Here is a 22,340-nt window from a genome sequence, read left to right as displayed (position 1 = left end):
TGGAGAAGACTCACCATGTCCATTGCAGTAGTAAACCCACTTCTCCCTGTTCTGCGTGGGAGTTAAGGATTTCTTCAGGCCAGCCTTCTCCACAATGGCACTGGGATCCTGCCGGGGGCCTTTCTTTAGAGTCCTTGAGCTCTTTCGAATGCTGCACACCACAATCACCACGAGCACCAGCAGGAGGAAGAGGACGATCATCCAAGGCAAGTGCTCATTGATATCAAAATGTTTGTGCAGGTTCTGCCTGGGGGACCCCCTTTTGGGGGCCTTGATGGGCGTACTGGACCTCTCCCCTCCCGCAGCCTCCATGGGGGGCAACGGCTTTGGGACAGACTGGATATGCCGGTGGTGGTGACTTTGCTGGTGGTTCACAACCTGGAGGTTTGGGAAGGTGTTATTCACACCACCCCTCTCCTTGACCGAGGTGGCATTTTTGGGGGCTGCCGATTCCTGGCTGCCACTGTGTACCTTTGGTCTGGCAGAAGCAGAAGAGTTGGATCCCGTCGAGTTCATACCTGCAATAAAGGAAAGAAATTGGGCATATACATATTTATACAAACACATATGGATGTGTTTACATAGATGTCAAAAGAGAGAGGGAGGGAAGAGAAAGGAAAGGAAACAAAGGGAGATTGAGAAATAGACAGGCACACCACCAAGAAGAAGAGAGAGACAGAGAGGGAGAGAGACAGGAAGAGAGAGATAGAGAGAAACAGAAAGAAAGGGAGATAGAGAAGGGGTGAGAAGGTGTGGGAGAGAGAAGAAGATAGAAAGACTTTTCTGCTCTCCTCTCTCCTGCCCCCACCCAGCTTGGCCCAGATAGAAGGAAAGATGATTGAATTTGAACCAAATGCCTCATTAGCTGGGCTTTGGGGAGAGGCAAGAAAAGACGTTACAATTAAACTATCACTGTCACAGAGACGGGGGGGATTGGGGAGGGGAGTGAGTAGGAATAAATAAGGAAACAGTCTGATTGTACCTCCATGCAGTCAAATGTTGGATTTAAACTAAGGTGAAAAGGAGAAGCAGGAAGGTCTGGCCATGACTTATATGGCAGCAGAAGATCATAGCATTAGAGCCCAAAAGGACCTCAGAAGATATTTAGTCCAAACACCTCATTTTAAAGATAAGGTGGCCCAGAGAAATGAAATGACCTTCCCAAGGTCACACAGATAGGTAAAAGAACTGGGATTGAAACCTGACTCTCTGACTCCAAATCCTAGTGCTCTCTCTACTCTATGTCACCTCTCAGATCAATTGGATGAAATATTTCAAAAAGGCTAAATGAGTAACATCCCTATCTTCAGCAATAAGGAACTGGGATGGGCAACCCTAAAAAATAATGAGGTGCCCATCGCCAGAGATCTTCAAATAGAAACTGGATGACCACTTGTCAAGGGCATTAAAGAAGGTATTCAGGCTTCAAATCAGGATTAATATATAGGACCTGAGCTCCCTTCCAGCACTGATTCTATATAGGTATGTTTTGTAGTTTCATAAACAATTTGCTGGTCAGCTAGATGGTATGGTGGATAGAGTGCTACCTCTGGAATCAGGAAAACTCAGTCTTCCCGAGTTCAAATCTGACCTTAGACATTTACTAGCTGTGTGACCCCGGGCAAATCACTTAACCCTCTTTGCCTTGGTTTCCTCATCTGTAAAATGAGCTGGAGGAGGACAATCATCACAGCATCTCAGCTCTGAGATGAAAAGCAGAGCCAAACCAGTTTCCCAACCAAGACAATGAGGGTAGTTATGCCACAGGTGATATTAAACATGGAAAACTTCTCATCTGACTCTCTCCACTCTTCAACCCATTGCTTAAGATTTTTTTTTTCTACAATCAACTCTTGGCTGTTTATGGAATTATCCAAAGTCAGGGCTTATCTGTGCTGTTGGGTATTGCTTCTCTTCTTTTGGATTCTACCATCATCGCTGCTTGGCAGTACCCGAGAGTAGGGCAAGATATTTGGGGCACAACCTCTCCTAGCAGGTTTAATAAATATTTGTTAAGTTGAATTGACTGGATTTAAAAAAAAAATATCTATAGAGCATATTTGAAAATGCTTGCTCAATTTTGGATATTTCTGTGTGTGTATGTTTTTTTTTTTTTTTAGGCAGGTGGGGTTAAGTGACTTGCCCACGGTCACACAGCTAGTAAGTGTCAAGTGTTTGGTCAGAGGCCAGATTTGAACTCAGGTCCTCCTGACTTCAGGGCCAGTGCTCTTATCCACTGCGCCACCTAGCTGACCCCAATTTTGGATATTTCTAAAGGGCTCCATTATACCTATTTTACCTACTAGAATTTTGAAAGACATTAAGGCACAACACCAATGTAGTTACTTGTTGTAGTACGGATACTTGAGGAGTAAGTTTTTTTAAAAAAAAATTAAAATCCTAAGCAGAAGACATAATACGTCTCACATACGACATGTTAAGTTACTCCATGTTAATTAAATAGGACACATCAGTTTGCTTCATTGCCAAGATTTCTGACTTTCCCATCACTTGCATGACTTACTTGCCTCTCTCATTTCTAACCTGAGGTCACAGATGTTCTTTCAGCTGCTGTGTTTCCTTTGCCTTTCTCTCCCATAGTCCCCACATTTCTTAGCACCTTAACCTTTGCTACATTGTCAGGATTTATAAAACCAGAGTGGAAGCTACTTCAAGACAATACCCTAGGGGAGAAATTTTGAAGTCTATTAGCACTTAACAGAAAGGGGTAAAGTTCCCATGATGAGGTATATGGTTGAGTGTGACTGGGGTAGGGAAAAAAAAAAAGATGGAAAGTCAACAATTGGACAGAATTCTGGACTTGAAGCCAGGAAGACCTGTGTTCAAATCCTGCCTCTGACACATCCTAGCTGTACAGCCCTGGGAAAGTCACTTTGCTTGTATGCCCCTCAGTTTCCATATCTGTAAAATGAAGGGATTGAAATAGAATGGCCTTCAAGATCCCTTTCAGTCCTAAATTGACGAGTCTATGATCCTAAGTTCAATTTACTCCCATAAACAGCTACAATGAAAGGTTTATTAGAAGGTAACCCTGAATGTTATGATTGAAATGAGATCTATGGACATACTTTTAAAAATCTGGCTCACCCTTTTATATGGATGGCTCAAGAGAAGCCAACTTTTATAATTGTGAAGAATAGTTCTCTACCCTTACAAGGAAGTAAGAGTTTTGGGTACATATCAAGTACTGTCACCAGGAGGGCTAGTGAATTAGACAGAAACCACTTTGGGGGCCAATCCAACTTTATCCAGAATCCCTGGTGCTCAGACCCATCCTGCTAACCCACATTTAGCAAGGTCATGGCGCAGTTACCTTTGGGAATGTAAGTGGGAGAAGGAACTTCATGGTATTCCACCTGCTCGGGGCTGGCAAAGATGGCTGTGTCAGGGAAAGACGGAAGCGTGCCTGGGTAAGTCGGGAGCGGGCCACAGACGTTGTCTGTCTCCTTTGTCCCCAGCTTTACCACCATCAGGTTCTGGCTCAGGCAGTTGGTGTAAGTTTTGCATTTCCTCACACTAGAAGGCACATCAGAAAAGGTACCCGAAGGGCACTGCTTGCACCGCACGTCTTCAGTCTCCGTCCCTTTCTTCCGTACACCCCAACCCACGGGACAAACCGTGTGGGGGACGCAGGTACCATTAGACTGAAATGTGCCAGGTGGGCAAGCACATTCCCGGTCAGTCAAGGCAGTACAGGGTAATTTCTCAACCATTGGCTGTTGGCAAGGTTGACTACAGTTATGGCATTTCTGGATGCCATTCTCGTGCCTAGTAAAAGTCCCAGGGGGACAGCGGCTGCATACCCTCAGGGTAGTGTTGGTACAGTGCTCAGACACAAAGGTTCCAGCTGGACACTTGTCACAGGTAAGCCAGTGGCCAGTGGCAGAGTCAAAATGGAGATACTTGCCAGAGAGATTCATGGCATCCTGTTCAGAAGTCAGCTGCTTGGGCTGAGCAGGAGTGGTGGTAAGGAATATAAGCTGAAAGAAAAGGTGGGAAAAGAAGGAACAAAAACCCAAGAAGGTGTTAGATAGTAACAGAAAAGACCAGAATAGAGGACTGACTCCCACCACCTCTGAGTTTTTAAAGGACTAAAGATCTACAACAGACAGGGTTGAAATGAATCAATAAAGAGGCAGTCAGACATTTATTGAGCACTCACTACATACAAGGCACTGTGGGGAAGACACAGAGATGAGTAAGATATGGTCTCTGTCCTCAAGAAGCTTATCATATAGGGGAGGAGGCCAGACATATGGCAAATGACTACATACGTGAAAGGACATAACATCACTACAGGAGATGAACAAAGTGCTTTGTGATCACGAAGAAAGGAAAGATGATTTGGAGGGAGGGAGAAAACCAGGGAAGGCTTCGGTGACAAGGGAGTGGTTGATTTGGTGAGGATTTCAAAAGGCAGCAACAGAGGAAGAGGGTATTCAAGGTGGAAGGAGCAGCATGAATAAAGGCAGGGGGGACGGTGCAGAAAAGTGAAGGTCATGCTCAGGGATGAGCACATGGAGTGGAACAGTGGCAGATACAGTTGGAAAGAGGTAGGATGGGGTCAGATCATGGAGGGCCTTAAATGCTAAATGGAAGAAACAAGAAAGCAATTGGGGAAGGGGGGGGGGAGGAGAGAACCTTCTGCCCTTTAGTTAAGTCTTTTGTAGATCATACATAAAGAACATTCTACTGAATAAACTTTCTCACTTTCTCCAAATCTCCAAGTCTAACATCGAAAATTTGTGTACTTATTTGTGTATAGTTACTATCACTAATCATTTACTATCACTAATCATACTGATATTATCTGCTACCTACGTCTATTATCCTTATTTGTATTGAGACAGTATAGGGTCAGTCTATCAGTCAACAAAGTACCTTAGCACTTTGGAGTTAAGAAGGGACCTTAGATAGCATGCAATCTAATCCTACTTTACTACACGGAGTAATTGAGTCCCAGAGACAAGGAGTGATTTGCAGTAGTGAGAGATTTGCAGTTATATACAACAAGATGATGACCAGATCCATATGTTACCTACTGTCTCTACAATAGAAATCAATCAGTGAGTAAGTATTTGTCAATCCGGCCTCAGAAATTTATTAGCTATGTGACCCTGGGCAAGTCACTTAGCCCTGTCTACCTTGATTTTTTCATCTGTAAAATAAATTAGAGAAGGAAATGACAAACCACTCCAGTATCTTAGCCAAGAAAACCCCAAATGGGGTCACGAAGAGTTGGACATGACTAAAGTGACTAAACAATAACCATGTGCCAGATTCTGTATGAACCATTGGGGATATATATGAGGCTTTGGAGAGCACTGCCCAGAAAAACAGGGTTCCTGGGGCATGGATCCTCTTCTATATACCATCCCCACTCCCAATTTCTCAGACACTCAGAGCCTCCTGGGAATTTTCCAACCTTTCTAACCCCTATATGGATAACTGTGATAGATTGCCACTATTGTCTTTGGGTCTCTACTACTATTTTTATTACTCTCAATTCATTTTTCCTCCATTTCGTAGTGTTACCATCAAGATTATGGCAGCTAGGAGGTAAAACAGTGCTGGGCTTGGAGGCAAGAAGACTTAAGTTCAAATCCTTCTTCTGATATTTACTTGGCTGTGTGACCCTGGGCAGGTCACTTAATCTCCCTGAGCTTCAGTTTCCTCATCTGTAAAATGGGGATAACAACAGCACATACCTCACATTGTGAGGATCCAATGACATATATGTTAAAGTGCTCTGCAAATATTAAAGAGCTATATACTTTGACTATTATTATTATTACAAAGCTCCTTGATTTCAAAACTACATTAACACTATCACTATTTATTGCCAGTCCCAAGTCTAGTTATGGTGTTACAATGATTCTTGCAGAGGACAACCCATTTATTACCATGCAGTTTTAAATAGATATTATTTTAAACAGATACACCACCCACCTCCCCCTCCCCTCCCAGCTATGGTCTTCTCAAAATTCCAGAGACATCTGAATCAGGCAACCAGGGTCTAAACTCCAATTTTACCATTTACTAGATGGGTCATAATGGCTTAGGACAAGTTATTCTCTAAGCCTGTTCTCTCTTGTCCAGTTCTGCAGAGACCTTAGAAATTCTGCTTTCTCAGGCTGTGCTCACCCTCTGGTCATGGAACAGAACTTCTCAGCAGTGCCCCTTGGGTAACTAAGGTGCTCTGTTTGAGTCACAGAATCAGGCCCATGAATTTGCTCAGTAACCCACCCTATCCTCTAGTCAACTAAAGTGACAGCATTAGGTCCACAGAATGTTCACGCTGCCTATACCAGCCACAACTTAAGAGTCTTAGAAGCCAGTTTCCAAGATTTCAGCTACTTAGAAGTTATGAGAGGAAAGATATCATATCTCATGACTGAGTGAGATTTCATGCCACCTTACAGAAACCCCTGACATTGAAAAGCCCAGAAACAGTTAAACATCTAAATTTTCAACTAAAGAGATGACTTTCTAAATAGGGTACTGTGAAAGTTAAAAGAACAAAGCCCTGCTGTTCTCCCTAAAATGGAATATTATTTGGCATCCAGAAAAAAAAAAATGACTACAAGAAACCACCAGCACTACTTCCTCACTTGATTCAAGTTTTGTTCTGCTACTAATTAGCTACATGAGCTTAGGTAAGTCTCTTCTCTTTTCTTAGCCTTAGTTTCCTCTTCTGTCTAATAAATGGGTTGGGTTGGACACATGGTAGCTAGCTAACAATAGACATCCCTATGTCAAGACAAATATCTGTGGACCTCTCTGGTAAATGATCTTTACCTGGTCTCTGTCCCTTTGGGGTAGCTGTTCCCCATGCCTAGAATATATTCCTTCCTTACCTCTACCTTACTGAGAGTACCTAGTTATTTAATATCTCAGTTCAAATACTATCTTTTACATGAAACTTTTCCTGACCCCCTCCACAAGGTGTTAGTAACCTCCCTCCAAAGGTTATTTAGCATTTATTTTTTATATATTTTATACAGGTTTATATGTACATGCACTATCACCACCATAGAATGAAAGCTCCATAAGAGCAGGGTCTCTGGTTTTTGTCTTGGCCTAGCATAGTCCCTAGGCAGCTAGGTGGCACAGTGGATAGAGTGCTGGGCCTGGAGTCAGGAAGACTTGAGTTCAAATCCAACCTCAGACACTTACTAGCTGTGTGACCCTGGGCACTTGCCCCAGTGGCCTCAGTTTTCTCATCTGTAAAATGAGCTGGAGAAGAAAATGGCAAACTGCTCCAGTATCTTTGTCAAGAAAAGCCCAAACAGGGTCACAAAGAATTAGACATGACTGGAAGGACTGAACAAAGCATAGCCTTTGTCATACCACAGGCACTTAATAAATGTTTACTGGTCACTGTAATCACCATCTTCATCATCTTTTTAAAAGTTTTGCCATATCTGGTCATTTTTATCTGCAGATCCTAAAATTCCAGTAAATACCTGGAGGTTTGCATGAGGTAGGATTCCAAAAGCAAAAACAGAAGCTCCAACTTGCTAACAGGTTGCATCCTTCAAATCCTCTCCCCTTTGGAGGGAAAGGTACTTCAGCCTGACTAAAGCCTGAAAGGGGCTGAAAGGCAGATGAACTTTTCTGAGATGTGTAATTTCCTCATTCATCTTTTCTTTAAAGGTTTGTGGGGTGAAGGGAGGGAGGGGGGCTTCCTGATTTTCTAATGAACAAGTTCAAGATCATGTTACGTTAAGAAAGAAGAAAAAAGTCTTACTTTTCATTACATTGTCCTACAAATCTTCCAGTTTTTACTTCTGGCCAAATTTCCTTTCCTTGCTCATTCCTTTTCCTCACAAGCCCATGCCTCGTCTCTCTGCTTTGACTACCACCACCAGGTACTCTTAGGAGGAAAGCCCCCAAGACACCATTGTGCAGGATGGCAGCTCCCCTGGCTGAGTGCCCCAATGGGAAGATTAGACCCAAAGTGCCTAATGCTGAAGGACCTGAGCAGGGAGGGCACCCTGTTCCACTGGGTGTAATTTAGCACCTCATTTCTAAATGAAAAAGCTGGGTCAGAAAAGCTTCAGTACTAAAGTTGAAAGGAGGCATGAATACTCAAAATGACAAACTCTCCTCTCTCCCTCCCAAAAAAAACCACCCTACCTCAAGCAGGTTATTAAATCAGTTAAGACTATATTAAGAAGAGAAGAGAATACTGGGAGCTGGCCCTGGGCACTTCAGTCTGGAGGCTGGGCACACATATATCATTCTGATGGACGGTATGTTACAAGCCTGGCTCACTACCTGATCTGGGAGAACAGCCAGACCATACCAGACTGAATACACCACACACACACACACACACACACACACACACCCCAACATGACTCTGCAGAAGAAGCATAGACTGACAAATTGTTCTGTGCTAGATTTGGGGGGGTGTGCTTTTGGTTCCCTGGAAAAGGTTTTCTCCAGCTGATTTGCATTTTCCCTAAGTAATCTATTTGTAAGAAGAGGCTGCCCAGCATTTCCAGATACTGAGTAAGGAAGAAATTATTGAAATCATCAGAGATGACAGATGCTTTAGAGGCTCACTGATCATTGTATCTCAGAAGGCTGTCCTGGCAGTAAACAAACCACCCTCCAACCCCCACTCCACCTCCTTACTTATCAAGTGGAGTCCTCCCTTCTCAGTCATTTGGGATAACTGATCACATTTCTAATTAAAATAAGTCTAATGCTATTCAAGTTGCCTTATACAAGTAAGCCCAAGCACAGCAGAGAACAATGGGCATCTACAGGGGACTTTTTTAAATGGCTTGATCTTTCAGAGCCCATTTACTCAAAAACAACAACAAAACTAAACTAAGGGAGGATCGTAAATTTAGGGCTGAAAGGGACCTTAGATGTCATGTAGGCCAAACCTCTCACTTTACCAATGAGAAAACTGAGGCCTGGGAAGGTTGCCCAAGGTCATACAAGGAATAAGCATTAGAACCTGGATTTGAGCCAAGGTCCTTTGACATCAAATACAGGAAACATGCTACTTCGCTATACCCTGAGACTACATATATGCAGATTCATATGCATAGGTATGTGCATGTTATATGTATACACATGTATGGATATACACATATTCCTACACATACAGGCATATAGACATACACATACACACCTTCTCACAAGATCCTTAGTGGGGAAAATATGAGGAGCTGTTTTTGGTTACATGGCAGTTCTGCAGACACAGAGACAGAAACTAGGATCATAGAATATTTAGAGCTAGGATTCATCTAACATTTCTAATTATGTGGCCAGTACCTATAAATGGTGGTCCAATGAATCTGCAATATCTGTGGAATAAAGAGAAGTTGGCGAAATTGTACAGGCTATTTTCAAACTGCAGCATTCTATTGGAGGATGGGAATGGATGTCCTAGAGCAAGACTTCTTAAACTTTTTTCATTTGTGACCTTTTCAGCACTTCTTAAAGCGTGGGTTGTAACCCCATTTGGGAGTCTTAAACCCACTGTTTAAGAAGTGCTGTCCTAGAGGACAGGTAGGCATAGATGGTCTATGCGATGAATTATTGGAGGGAATACCCAGAATGATGAACTCCTAGATTTGTTTGCATTTTGGGCTATTTCATACTAAATAACTGTCCTATCTAAGAAGCAATTTTGATACATACCTATTTTACACTTAATATTTTAGAAGGAAAAATCACTGGAATTATGGACTCCCAATATCATAGAGGGCTGGGGCCAGGGAAGAGGGAGGAAAGGGGAAACAATGATACAGAGTGACTAATCAACTTGTCCAAAGTCATACAGACAGTTATGACATAGCCTAGATTAGAATCCAAACACCCAGACCCACAGTCTCTCCATCACACCACACACTGCTACTCATTTATCTTGAGAGAAGTAGGCAAAGACACTCCTCTAGGGATCAAGGCCTTCCCCAATAGCTACTAAGCTCTAAACAAGACTTTTAGTGGATTATGTTGGGGTGGGGAGTAGAAGCATAGAGGTATAGAGAAGAGGAAGAGTAGTTGTGTTAAGTCCCTAAATCCAAAATACCATAAACCACATTCTTTAAAAACAAAACAAAACAAAACAAAACAAAAAATTAAGATGGTGCTGAGGCCCAAGGGTAATCATGAAATAAGAGAAATGATTTTCTAATCTCCCTTCTTTCAGGGCTCTTAGCCTTGGATTCAAGCTTCAACTCTGCTGCTCATTAGTCTTATGATCTTAAGCAAGCCCCTTCCCTTCTCTGGGCCTCAATTTCCTCTTCCATAGGAGGGCATTGAACTAAATAATCTCTAAAAGTCTCTGCCAACTTTTAGATTTAGTGATTCTTGGTGCCCCTTTCTTGCCAACCTCCTGTACCAGTGCCCAGTATTGTTGTGTTACTGCTCAGCTGTGGAAAAACCTCAAATCCAATCCTTCACCCAAGCTCAGGACTGCCTCTCTCTGTCCTTCTCTCTGTCAAAACTTGCCTCCTGAGCCTCTCTTTATAGAGGGTTTTGTTCTCAGCTAATAGTAAATCTGGAAAGCCACAAACTCATTTTCACAATGGGTCAATGGTTAATACACATTAAACCTTATCCCTTCTATAAAATATTTAATAGGTGACCACACTGAAACCCCAAAGGAATCAAGCCATAACAGTGGAATTCAAGGCAGCAAATTTCGGTCCTGCAGAGGAAATATTAGAGGACTGGAGTCTTCCTGGGACCCTAAAAATGAACTGTCCCCACTGTGGGATAAGAAAGGATCTCTACCTCCTTGTCTTCCCCCTTTCCTATAGCTTCCTGTGGCCAAGGAGAGGAGTTTAAAAAAATGTTGAGAGGAATAGTGGGATCATTTAAGAAATGGAGAAATTCATCAGTAAAGTCCACTGGTTAAAAAGTCACCTAAGTCCTCTGATTTCTCATCATAGTGTAGAAGTGACTCTGAGTTTTTGAGCTAAGTTGCTCTTACTTAAATTAAACTCTACAAATATTTATGGAGCCTCTACTATCCTAGCAAAGAGGATACAAAAATATAATAAACCCTTTCCCTCAAGGAGGGCATGAATATGAGAGGAAAACCTAGAAGATTTGCACAAAATGATGCAAAAGTAAAGTTAGCAAAACTAGGAGAACAACATATCCAATAATGACAACACTGTCAAGACAAACAACTTTGAAAGACTTAAGAACTTGGATCAACTCAATGACCAACCATGATTTCAGAGGACCAATGGTGAAACATGATACCTGTTTCATGGGAGAAATGATGGACTCGATACAGAATATGACATTTTTAAAAGACTCAGTTAATATAGGAATTTGCTCTTTATAGCTTCACATATTTGTTACAAAGGATTTGATCTTTTTTCTTTCCATGATGGGAAAGCAAGGTGGAGAGAAAATAAATACTTGTTAATTTAAAAATATGACATTTAAAAAATGAATAAAAGGCAATTTGAAGATGGAGAAATCAATTATAAGCTGGAGAGGGAGGGGTTTGGAAGAGGCTTTGTGTCAAAGTTGGCATACAAGCTAAAGCATATAAGGATTCTGAGGCAAGGAGGAGGCAATGCTTTCCAGGCATAGCATGGGGATGGAAGATGAATACCTAGTAGATCTGTCTGATAGCTAGGGTAGAGTAGAAAGAACACTGAATTTGGAGCCAGAGAACCTGGGTTCAGATTTCACTTCTGTCACTATTTGTATGGCCTTGTGCAAGTCATGACCTGGGCCTCAAGTTTCCTTATCTGTAAAAGCAGGTGAATAAATCAGAAGGAGGGGTTCTTAACCTGGGTTACATGAATTTTTTGAAGGGATATTTTGATAACTATAATTTTAATAACTATAATTCAATGCAACTTGTTTCCTTGATAATCTTATGTACTTTATTTTGTGCATTTAAAAACATTATTCTGAGAAGGGGTCTACAAATTTCACCAGACTGCCAAAGGGGTCCATGACACAAAAAAAGCTAATAACCTCTGATATTCTCTTAAAGTTCCTTCTAGTTCTGAATCTATAACCGTATGAAGGAGAACGTTATGAAAGAAGTCTAGAAAGGTGTTCAGGGAACCAGACTGTGTAGGGATTTAAACAAAAAGCCGACAAGTGTGTATTTTATCCCGGTGGTAATAAAGAGTCACTGAAAATTTTTGAGCAAGGAATGTGACACAGTCAGACCTGCATTTTAGGAATGTTAGTTTGCTAGGTATATGGTGGATAACTTTGAGAAGAGAGAAAAAGGAAGCAGAGAGATAGAGGGAAGCAATAAGCATTTAAATAACACCTACTATGTGCCAGGCACTGTGCTAAGTGCTTTACAAATATGAGATGGATTTGGAAGCTACTATAATTGAGGCAACAGAAACTACAAGACACGATGACTGAATGGATATAGAATAAGGTAAGTGGAGCAAGTAGGTGGTGCAGTGGATAGAGCACTGGCCCTGAAGTCAGGAGGACCTGAGTTCAAATCCGGCCTCAGACCAAACACTTGACACTTACTAGCTGTGTGACCCTGGACAAGTCACTTAACCCCAATTGCCTAAAAATTTAAAAAAAAAAGAGTAAGGTAAGTAAGGTAGAGGATGAAGGAGAGGGCAGAGTCAAGGATGATTCTTGTGAAACTAGATGACTAAAAGGATAGTGGTACCCTCAAAAGAAGTAGGGAGGTTTGGAATATAGATAGGTTTAGAAGTAAAGATACTAAGTTCTGTAGAATTTTAATGTTTTCTTTCATAGCATGACTATTATGGAAGTGTTTTGTATGACTACACACGTATAACCTATATTGAATTGATTGCCTTCCCAATGGGGGAGAAGGTGGGGAGGGAGAGAATTTGGAACTCAAAGTTTTAAAAATGAATGTTAAAAATTGTTTTTACATGTAAATGGAGAAAAATAAAATACTAAATACAATTTTTTTAAAAAGGCAAAAATTAATAATTTTAAATGCTATTGGAGAACCCAGGCTGAGCTGTCCATCAGGCAGTTGGTTAGCAATATAGGAATGGAGCACAGAAGAGGGTTTAGGGCTAGACATTTCAATTTGGGAATCAATTTAATGGGATAATTCAATCCATGATAACTGATGAAATCACTGTATGTTCACATATTTTACCCACAATTCTAGGCTTGGTCTCTGATTTCCCAGCACACAAAAAACTGGAAGCAGCAAATGAGAAGGGAAGTGAGTAGGTGGGAGCTTCTAGAGACAGACTCCAACAGTAGGAAGTGACAGTAGAGAGCCTGATGCAGAGGAAACAGAAAAAGCTATAAAAAGCGAGCACACGAACTCAAAAAAGCCAAGCAGCCTGAAACCATGGAGGGCGGCTTTTAAGCCCAGACACATACCTACCTGCATGGACTGTGAGGGCATCATGGTATTCTAATGCAATAGATGGTCCTAATGACAACTGACCCCTCAAAATAAAGGCAAAGCCTGATTGGGATACTCTGATTAAGAAATCATAATTTGTCCTTTAGAGATTCCCTTCAAAGCTTTCTTTAAAAAGGGTGAGGAGTCTAAAGGAATCAGCTCCAGTTAACTGGAAAATTCATTTCTCTAGAATACTTCTTTTTCTAACAACTCTAGATATTTACGGAGCTACTATATATGGGTACCTCTTGTATCCCCTAGCATAGTGCTGAGCACAGGACAAGTGATTAATAAACATCTGTTGAATAAACTAATTTTTAAAAGGAAGAACAGAAGTTTGTTTTTTTTTAACAAAAAAAGATGTGATTTTACCCATTTGCAGCAAGTAATTTTTTTTAATCCAAGCAGGAAAGATCAGCTGGGAGTTGACCATTGAAACTTAAAGTAGAAAGGATATATTAACTTATTTTTCCTCATAGAAGATGAGTTTACTTTTGAGATCACAATGAAAATAAGTTAATGCAAGGATGTCAAATAGAAATCATCCTCTGGCCTAGTCTATACCCACATTACTATCTAGCTCTCCCAAAGTAGAATAGGTCCCAGTTACCTCCTGCCTAGACTACTGTCAGTCTAACCCATCTTCTCCCTACATCAATCATCTTACCTGTGGACCACTGCCAGAATGTCTTTACAAAATACAAATGTCATGCTACTCTCTTCCTCAACAACCTTCAGTGGCTCCCTAGTCATGTTATTTAGTCAATTTTTCAGTCTGGCATTTAAATCCCTCTACAATCAGGTGCCAACTTTCCTTTCAAGACTTTTTCACTTTCAGGTACTATTATGCTTTGGCCAAATTCCTTATTCTTCATTCTCCAAATTTATCACCCCTTCACACACACACACACACACACACACACACACACACACACACACACACCCCCCAGTATCTTTGTTTACATTATCTCTAATGCCTAGAATAACCTACCCTTACCACCCCTTCTCTGGCTATTGAAATTATATAGCAGATCTAGGACTAATGCCAGTTCCTCCACGAAGACTTCCCAGATCCCCCATCTCCAGTCAAAAGTGAGCTCTCTCTTTGAATCTCAAATTATACATTGGCTATATTGGTTCTATGCATTTATCACCTTCTATCTTAGACTACATAGAGACATAGATATCTATATATATACATAGATATTCCAGTCATCTCCTATACTAAACTGTGAGCTACTACAGTGAAGTCATTTTTGTACTTCAGGACATACTTTGTACTTCAGTATTCAGTGAATACTTTGCATGAAGTAGCATGGTGTGCAGTGAGCATAGTGTACAGGACTTGTCAGAAAAAGGTGAGCTCAAATCTCAGCTGAGTTACTTACTAGCTGTGTGACTCTCTGAAATATCATTTAAGTTCTATGAGTCACAGTTTCTACATCAATTCAGTGGGGATAATGACAGCATTTAACTATGCAAAGTGCTTTCCAAACTTTAAAGTGCTTTACAAATGTCAGCTATTATTATAGCTTACATTAATACAAACAAAAATAAACAGCTTAATAAAATGTTCATTTAATTGTTGCATGACCCTCCTACTATCACCCTTCATTAAAGGAAAAAGCCAGTGTCATAATTATGCATCTCTAGAGCATCCATGAGTTGTTTTTTCTACCAAGACAAATTCGACCAAGATAAAAATGCGGGCAGCCTGTTTGGAGTTTTATTTATTGTTATATATGTTTTGTTTGCTTCTTTCCTTAAAATGGGAAAATTGGGAGAGATGGAGAAAAAATGTTCGATGATAAAAGTTGCTCCAGATCATATGCTGATTAGCAGCTGTATTATATAAACCCAGACAACTCTACCTCTTCTATTTCCTGCCACATCCTGGAGGATATAATGGGAGAAGGAGGAAAACGGAAGGGGAGAGATAAATGAAAAAAGAGATAGAGAGGGGGAAGAGATAGGAAAAAAGAGAAGGAGAAAGGAAAAGAGAGGAGGAGGGACAGATAGAGAAAGGGAGAAGCTGGGAGTGAGTGGAGTAAGAGGGAGAAGAGATAAGGAAGGAGAGGGGGAGGAGGGAGGAGAGAGGACAGAGAGAGGGGGAAGGAGAGAAGAAAGAGAGGAGAGAGGGGTGAGGAGAGAAGAGGAGGAAAATAGAGGGGAGATGAAAGATAGGGAAGAGGAGAGTAGAAAGACAGAGGAAGGACATAGCGGGAGGGAGATTGGGAAAGTTGGAAAGGGGGAGAAGGAGACAGAGAAGAAGGGAGAGAGAAAAGGAGGGGAGAGAAGGGAGACAGGGGAAGGGGGTGGAAAAAGGGAGACAGGGTGAGGAGAGAGAGACAGGAGGAAACAGGAGGCTGGGGTGGGGGAGAGACAAGGGGAGAGGGGGAGGAAGATGCCTTCTGTTGCTAGGTAAAAAACAGTGCCTAGTCCAGTGAAGGCTGATGCAGAGGATGCCAAGGCTTGATCATGCTGACTGTAGAATCCTGAAGGAATGGAGGGGGGAGAACATGAGGGAGAGCAAAGCAAATGAATTTAAGCATACGCTGTTGTTTCTCTCCCTTAAATCTGCAATGCAGAGAATTGAGAGTCAATTCAGCATAAACCTGGGCACCTGTGATATGCAAAAGATGTTGTTTCAGAATAAATCCTCCAATCCTGCTTGATTTCAGGAATAGGTTATTTATTCCACAAATATCTGTGAAGTGCCTACTTTGAGAAAAGTATTGTGCCAGGCCTTTGGGGGAAGAGGAGGCAAGGGGTAGCATAGTACACTGCACTAGGAATCAAAATGCCTGGGATTGAACTCCAACTCTACCACTAATCGTCTTGGTGAACTTGGATAAGCAATTTCCTCCCTCTGATCCTCTATTTGTCTATAAAATGAGAGACTTGGATTCCATGATGTTTAGGATCCTAACATTCTACTTTTCCTTTTAGATAGTTCTTTTTACTCTTCATATCTCTCCCTAGATAATAAACTCCTAGAAGCCAAGGACCCACAGCTATCTTTTCTATCTCTCTCAATCCATAGTATATAGTGGTCACTTAAATGAAAACAGTACTCTACATTCTACTTACATAATCATACTACTTCATAGGGTAGTTTTGGGGAAGGTACTGTCTGTAAACCTTCAATCTCTACATAAAAAGAAAGGAAACAAAAGAAATAGTGGGTACAGCTCCAGGCCTGGAGTCAGGAAGACCAGTGTTCAAAACCAGCCTCAAACACTTACTAGCTGTGTGACCCTGAGCAAGTCACTTAACCCTGTTTGCCTCAGTTTCCTCATCTGTTAAAAAAAAAAAAGAGCTGGAGAAGGAAATGGCAAACCACTACAGCATCTTTGCCAAGAAAACTTCAAATGGGGTCATGAAGAGTTGGATCTGACTGAAATAACTAAACAACACAAAGAGAATAAGCATTTATATAGTGCCTACTATATGCACTGTGCTAAGCACTTTACAAATATTATCTCATTTCATCCCCACAAGAACCCTACAAAGTAGATGATGTTATTATTCCCATTTTATAGTTGAGGAAACTGAGGTAAACAGAGTTTAAGTGACCTTCCCAGGGTTACTAATTAAGTGTCTGAACCTGGATTTGGACTCAGCTCTTTTAGAGTCCAGAGTCAGCATTCTATCCACTATGCCACCTACCTGCCTCATCATAATTTTTTTTTTTAACTGTACTAGTCTATTTAGAGTCCACAGCATATTGGATAGAAAGCCTGCCTCAGCAAGACCTGGGTTTAAGTTGTGCCTCTGGTATGTGACTCTGAGCAAATCACTTAACTCAATACCCCAAGCAACTCTCTAACACTATACAGTAAATGAAAAAATTGCTTATCTGAATGGATAGGGAAGTTTCTTCAACACTGGTGGTTGAAGATGCAATCTCACATGATCCTAATAATGAATTCCAAGAAGTGGTCTCGTGTATTTGAATTCACACCATTTGGAAGTTAAAATTATATAAAATATGGTAACTGGTTCTAGTCCAATATAAATATGCAGTGCAAGTGCATTAATCAGGACTTGGCTGTATCAGTGAAATTAGAAGTATAGATTTGAAGCTAGATAGACCTTAAGGCCAATCTAGTGCAACCCTGTTATTTTACAGATAAAGAAACTGAGGTCCATGGAGGGCTCAAGAGCTGGTGATAGGATGATGGTGACTATAGACTAGGCAGGAAGGAATTATTGATGAAATCTGAGGATTTCAGTGCCCCTACAGCACTGGATTTAGGCTCCAGTGTCCTGGGTTTGAATCCTACTACTACCAGGGTAGATACAATTTTCTCATAAGATTGTGAGCTCCTTTTGCCTCTTTTTGTATCCCCCAGCACTTAAGCACATCGTGGGTGCTTAATGAATGCTTACTAACTTACTGATTGGATCTTTCTACCACTATGTGTAACCTCATTCTTTTCAGTCTCTAAGAGCCAAGAGATCTCCCTTAAAATGCACATAAATTGGGCTGGGGGTGGGGTGAGCTAGTGTCACACAGAGCTATCACCTTAAGATAGCTATCACCTTAACTGGATGAGAGTGAACAAAAAAATCCCGTCCTTCAGGAAGGACAGCATGCAGGGGAAGGGGCAGGTCAAAAGAGGGAAGAGTAAAAACACGGAAAGGAAAGAGAAAGAAGGACATACTTTGCCTATCTCAAAATTTTTCCGGGAGTCCAAGCATAAGTGGTGCATAGTACAACGGAAAGACGTTATAGAATTCTGAGAGAAGCTGGTGGCTAAGCAAGACCCACAGGGCGAAGTATTATAAGCCTTGAAAATCAGAGCACCATAGAGGGCTAAGGGTTTGATCTTAGAGATCTCCTTTGTTTTACAGATGTGGAAACTGAGGCCCAGGGAGAGAAAGTGATTTGCTCATAGTAACACAAACCTCATTCAATGCCAGCTGAGAATAAGTCCGGCATAAATTTTGTGGGTACTTCTCCCCATTTCCTGGTCTCTAGGATATATGTTTACTTTAGATATATATATACTGATACAACTGTGGTAAGGCTGGCCCTGCCTTAACTAAAGAAATGTAAAAGAACTTTAAGATTTTAAAACAAGAAAAAATCTTAGAAACCACCTACTAGTCCAAGTACTGCATTTTATAAATGTAGGAACTGAGGCCAAGAGAGAAGTGACTTGCCTATGAGTCATAAAGGACCTAGTTAGAAGACCAGGACCCCAGTATCCTGACTCCCAAGTTTTTTCAAGTCCTTGATAACTATCAAGATCTTCTGTCTCTATAACTAAAACCCCATTTCCATTTCTTCCAAGTTAGTTTAACTTATCTTCCCATGCATCACTTCACAGGCAAATTTAAAAGTGCAAATGCCATCAAAAATTATAAAAGTTTGCACAAATTCATTCAGCATGGACCTGAAATTCTAAATTATTTTTCTTATGTTGATTGCTAGATTTCAAGGTGGAAGGGTCCTTAAAAGGTCATCAAATCCAATCCCATCATTTTACATATAAAGATTTTACACCCAGAAGCTAGAGAGTACCATTCAGTACAGCACTGATGTTCATTCACCTGCTATATCTGTCGCCCACATCATCACAGAATCTCTGGCTTATCCTCAACTCCTGACTCACTTCACTAACTCTCCCACATCCTTCGACTCACTGGTTAAACCATGCAGGACAGATATGAGGATATAGTATTATTAGGGTAAGAAGTCAAGTCTATCAATATCACAGGGAAAACAATTCATAGGATCTTAGGACTAGAGCTGAAAGGGATCTTAAGAATCCATTTAATCCAAGCCCCTCTATTTACAGCTCTGAAAACTAAGGCTAGGAGAAGTAACCTGACTTGTACAAGGTCACATAGGAAATCAGTGGCAGAACCAGAATTCCAACCTAGGTCACCTACTACAAAGCCACTATACCCCAATGCCAGTGGCTTCAATAATGCTTGACATATTCACCCTCTTCTATCCCTGTCACCAACCTCCATCCCACACCCCAGACCCTCAGAGACCTCCTGTTATGATATTTTAGTCTTCTAGTTGACAGGTGGAAGAGCTACATTTTAAAACTCTGGTTAAGGGGATGCTAAACTTAGCCTCATCTTAGAACTACATACAAACACCTCACATGTGAGTGCTGGAGTCACACCAGTTTCTAAGCATTTCAACAGAGCCTGGAATTAAAAAAAAAGTTAAGAGATGGACAGACAGACAAACAACAGAGAGACAGAAATGACCAGTGTCATATCTCTCCCAAGGCCCCAATTCCTCTGCTAAGTGACAAAAACAAGTGTTTTGTAACTAGACTGCTCAGCAGAAGTCAATTCACACCATTACTCACTAAGCAAATATTTTTCAAAATGACCCAAGGTGCAGGAAAGAGCATCCCCATCTAGACCCCATTTAGAACATTTCAATTTGTAGGAGTATCTTTCCATTTCTTACAGTGGCACCATCTCTCATCAGAAAACATACCATTGGAAAATGTTGAGGCAAAATCTTTCCTGCCTGCTCCCCTCCCAAAAGAGACATACAGTGGTCATTTTTTAGTTTAGAACAGAAGAGTTCTGGCTAAAACCTGCCAGTATTGTCACAAAGCAATGCAGCTGTTTCCCCATCTGTAAAATGAGGGGACTGAAGTACATGGCCTCTCAGGCCTCTTCTGGTTCTAAGTTTATGATCTTAAGAGGATAAGGCTTGTGAAAATAATCTTTCTACTTCTGCAAAGGCTCTACGATTCCCCAAAGGAGGAAAAACCACCAGCAAGGAAAACACGTTAACTTTTGAGACACAACCGTGGGGGCCTGTTGTGAAGAAGGGTGATTCCATATCTACCTTCACTAGGATATCTACATCCATCCCTCTAATACATGCCCAGTCTTCTTTGCAACACCCACTTCATACTTTAGCTTCAGTCACATGTTCTAAGGCAGAGAGTCTTAAGAAGGATGGTTCCAAATAGACAGTCAACCAAGTCATTTCAGCAGCTCTGCTCAAAATCATAAAGCTGGAAGTGACTTTATTTGTTTGTGAGACTACAGTTCCCTATCTCACCCAGATTAGAAGTGCATCAACCACAGACCCAATTCCTGGGTAGGTTGGCACGGGAGCTTTCAACTACTTCATTTTTCTGATCTGGACCTCCTTAGCCTAATTACAGATCAAGCACATCGCACTCCTCTCCAGGCTACACTCCAGACTTTCTCTATCATGGCCCTACACCAGGTCCCTTCATTCCCCACTCTACCCCTTTTTAGTTTCTTTTTATGTGCAGTATTCCTTCCTTAGAATATAAGCTCTTTGAGGGGAGAGACTGTCTTTCAGCTTATATTTGCATTCTCAGCACTTAGCACAATGCCTGGCAAATAGGAACCACTTAACATTAGTTGATTGTAGTTTTAGGCTGCCTGGGGGCTTCTCCCTCCCTGGCGGTTCGCCATAGCAGTGGCTTGCTAGAACAAACTACAGGATTGGCTTTATCCAAACTGCAGCTCAGAACTCCCAACATCAAGTGATCCACCAGTCTTAGCCTCCTCAGCATCAGGGACCACAAGCATGTGCCACCATGTCCAGCTAGTCCTTCTAATCCAACTCCCTCCATCTACCTATAAGGAAAATGAGACCAGAGAGGCCGTCACTTGCCCAAGGCCACAAAAGTGATGAATGACAAGCAGAATTTTATCCCAAGTCCTCAGAGTCCTAAGCTAGAGTGCTCTTTCTATTGCACCAAATGAAAGGAAGAAAGATTAAAATGATTTCAAGATTAGTTAATGCTCATTGTCTTTCTACCCCTGCTTTTTTTTTTACTTCAGCAGAAGCATAATGTACTCTGCTCCAGCCTTTTACCTTTACTCTGTGTGTATCCCTCTTTCTTGTTGTATGCTGTTCCTTGTAAACAGCATTTTGTAGGATTGTGGTTCTTAATCCACTCTGCCATCCACTTCCATTTTATGGGAGAGTTCATCCCATTCACATTCACAGTTATGATTACTATCTGTGTCTTTCTCTCCATCCTATTTTTCCCCATTTATGCTTTTCTCTCTCCTTTCTCCCTTTCCCTCCTCAGTAGAGTTTTGCTTTTGACCCCCACTTCCCTCAGTCTGACCACCCCCTTCACACTTACTACTTCTTCTCTCCCTTCTATTCACCTCCTCCCTTTTCTTTTCCCTTTCCCTTTTATGCCTCCTTTTCAATTTGGCCAATTCTAATTCTTAGGGAATTGTTTTCTTCAGTATACTTTTTTCCATTTGGCCAATTTTTTTTTCAAGACTTGTTTTCTACAGTTAATTTTTGTCCTTCCTTTTTCAAGTTATTAACTCTCTCTTTCATACCTCTCATTTCTTTTCCCAATTTTTCTTCTACCTCTCTTATTTGACTTTTAAAATCCTTCTTGAGCTCTTCCAAGAAGGATTTTTGGGCTTGAGACCAGTTCATATTCCCCTCTGAGGTTTCGAATGTGGTTATATTGACAATGTTGTCCTCTTCTGAATTTGTGCCTTGATCTTCCCTGTCCCCATAAGAATTTACGGTCATTGTTCATTTCTACTTTTTGCTCATGATGTTTGCCTATTTCCTGACTTTAAAAAAAAAAGAGTTGAGCTCTTCTTCTGGAGTGTAGGGGGCACTGACCCAAGCTTATTGTGCTGGGTGCCTGGGACCTAGTCACTGGCTTTGCGTGCTGGGGCCTCTGGTGCTGGCAGCTGGAGGCTGTAGGGTTCTGGCAGCTTACTTGGTGCTGAGCTGGGGTCAGCAGCACTAAAGCTCTTGGGGTGGGAGTGGGGAGTCTGGCCCTTGGAGGATGCCTGCTCACCCAGGTCTTGCACTCGTATGTTTGATTGCTAGAGGATGTCTGTCACTCTGGAGTTGTGCTTCCCAGAGTTGTGCTGAAGCACTGGAGATTTGGCCGCTGGAGAATGTCAGTGCAGGTAGTGGTTTTCTAAGCTGGTGTTTACC

At 41.5% G+C, this 22,340-nt stretch overlaps 1 protein-coding gene across 1 annotated transcript in view; it reads right to left on the bottom strand.

The window, feature by feature from the left end:
* Window positions 1-22,340, bottom strand: part of TNFRSF21 (TNF receptor superfamily member 21) — a 106,044-nt gene that overhangs the window by 71,853 nt on the left and 11,851 nt on the right. Inside the window, exons 2-3 of the mRNA XM_027838454.1 lie at window positions 3,335-4,001; window positions 15-518 (exon numbers count right to left, since the gene is read on the bottom strand). Coding sequence (XP_027694255.1) covers window positions 15-518; window positions 3,335-4,001 — 1,171 coding nt within the window. The remainder of the gene's footprint in view (window positions 1-14; window positions 519-3,334; window positions 4,002-22,340) is intronic.

The sequence above is a fragment of the Vombatus ursinus genome, unplaced genomic scaffold, assembly GCF_900497805.2.
Source record: "Vombatus ursinus unplaced genomic scaffold, bare-nosed wombat genome assembly UNPS02014826.1, whole genome shotgun sequence".
Classification (NCBI taxonomy): domain Eukaryota; kingdom Metazoa; phylum Chordata; class Mammalia; order Diprotodontia; family Vombatidae; genus Vombatus; species Vombatus ursinus.
The sequence above is the reverse complement of the archived record's forward strand: the minus strand, read 5'-3'. Positions and strand labels throughout refer to the sequence as shown.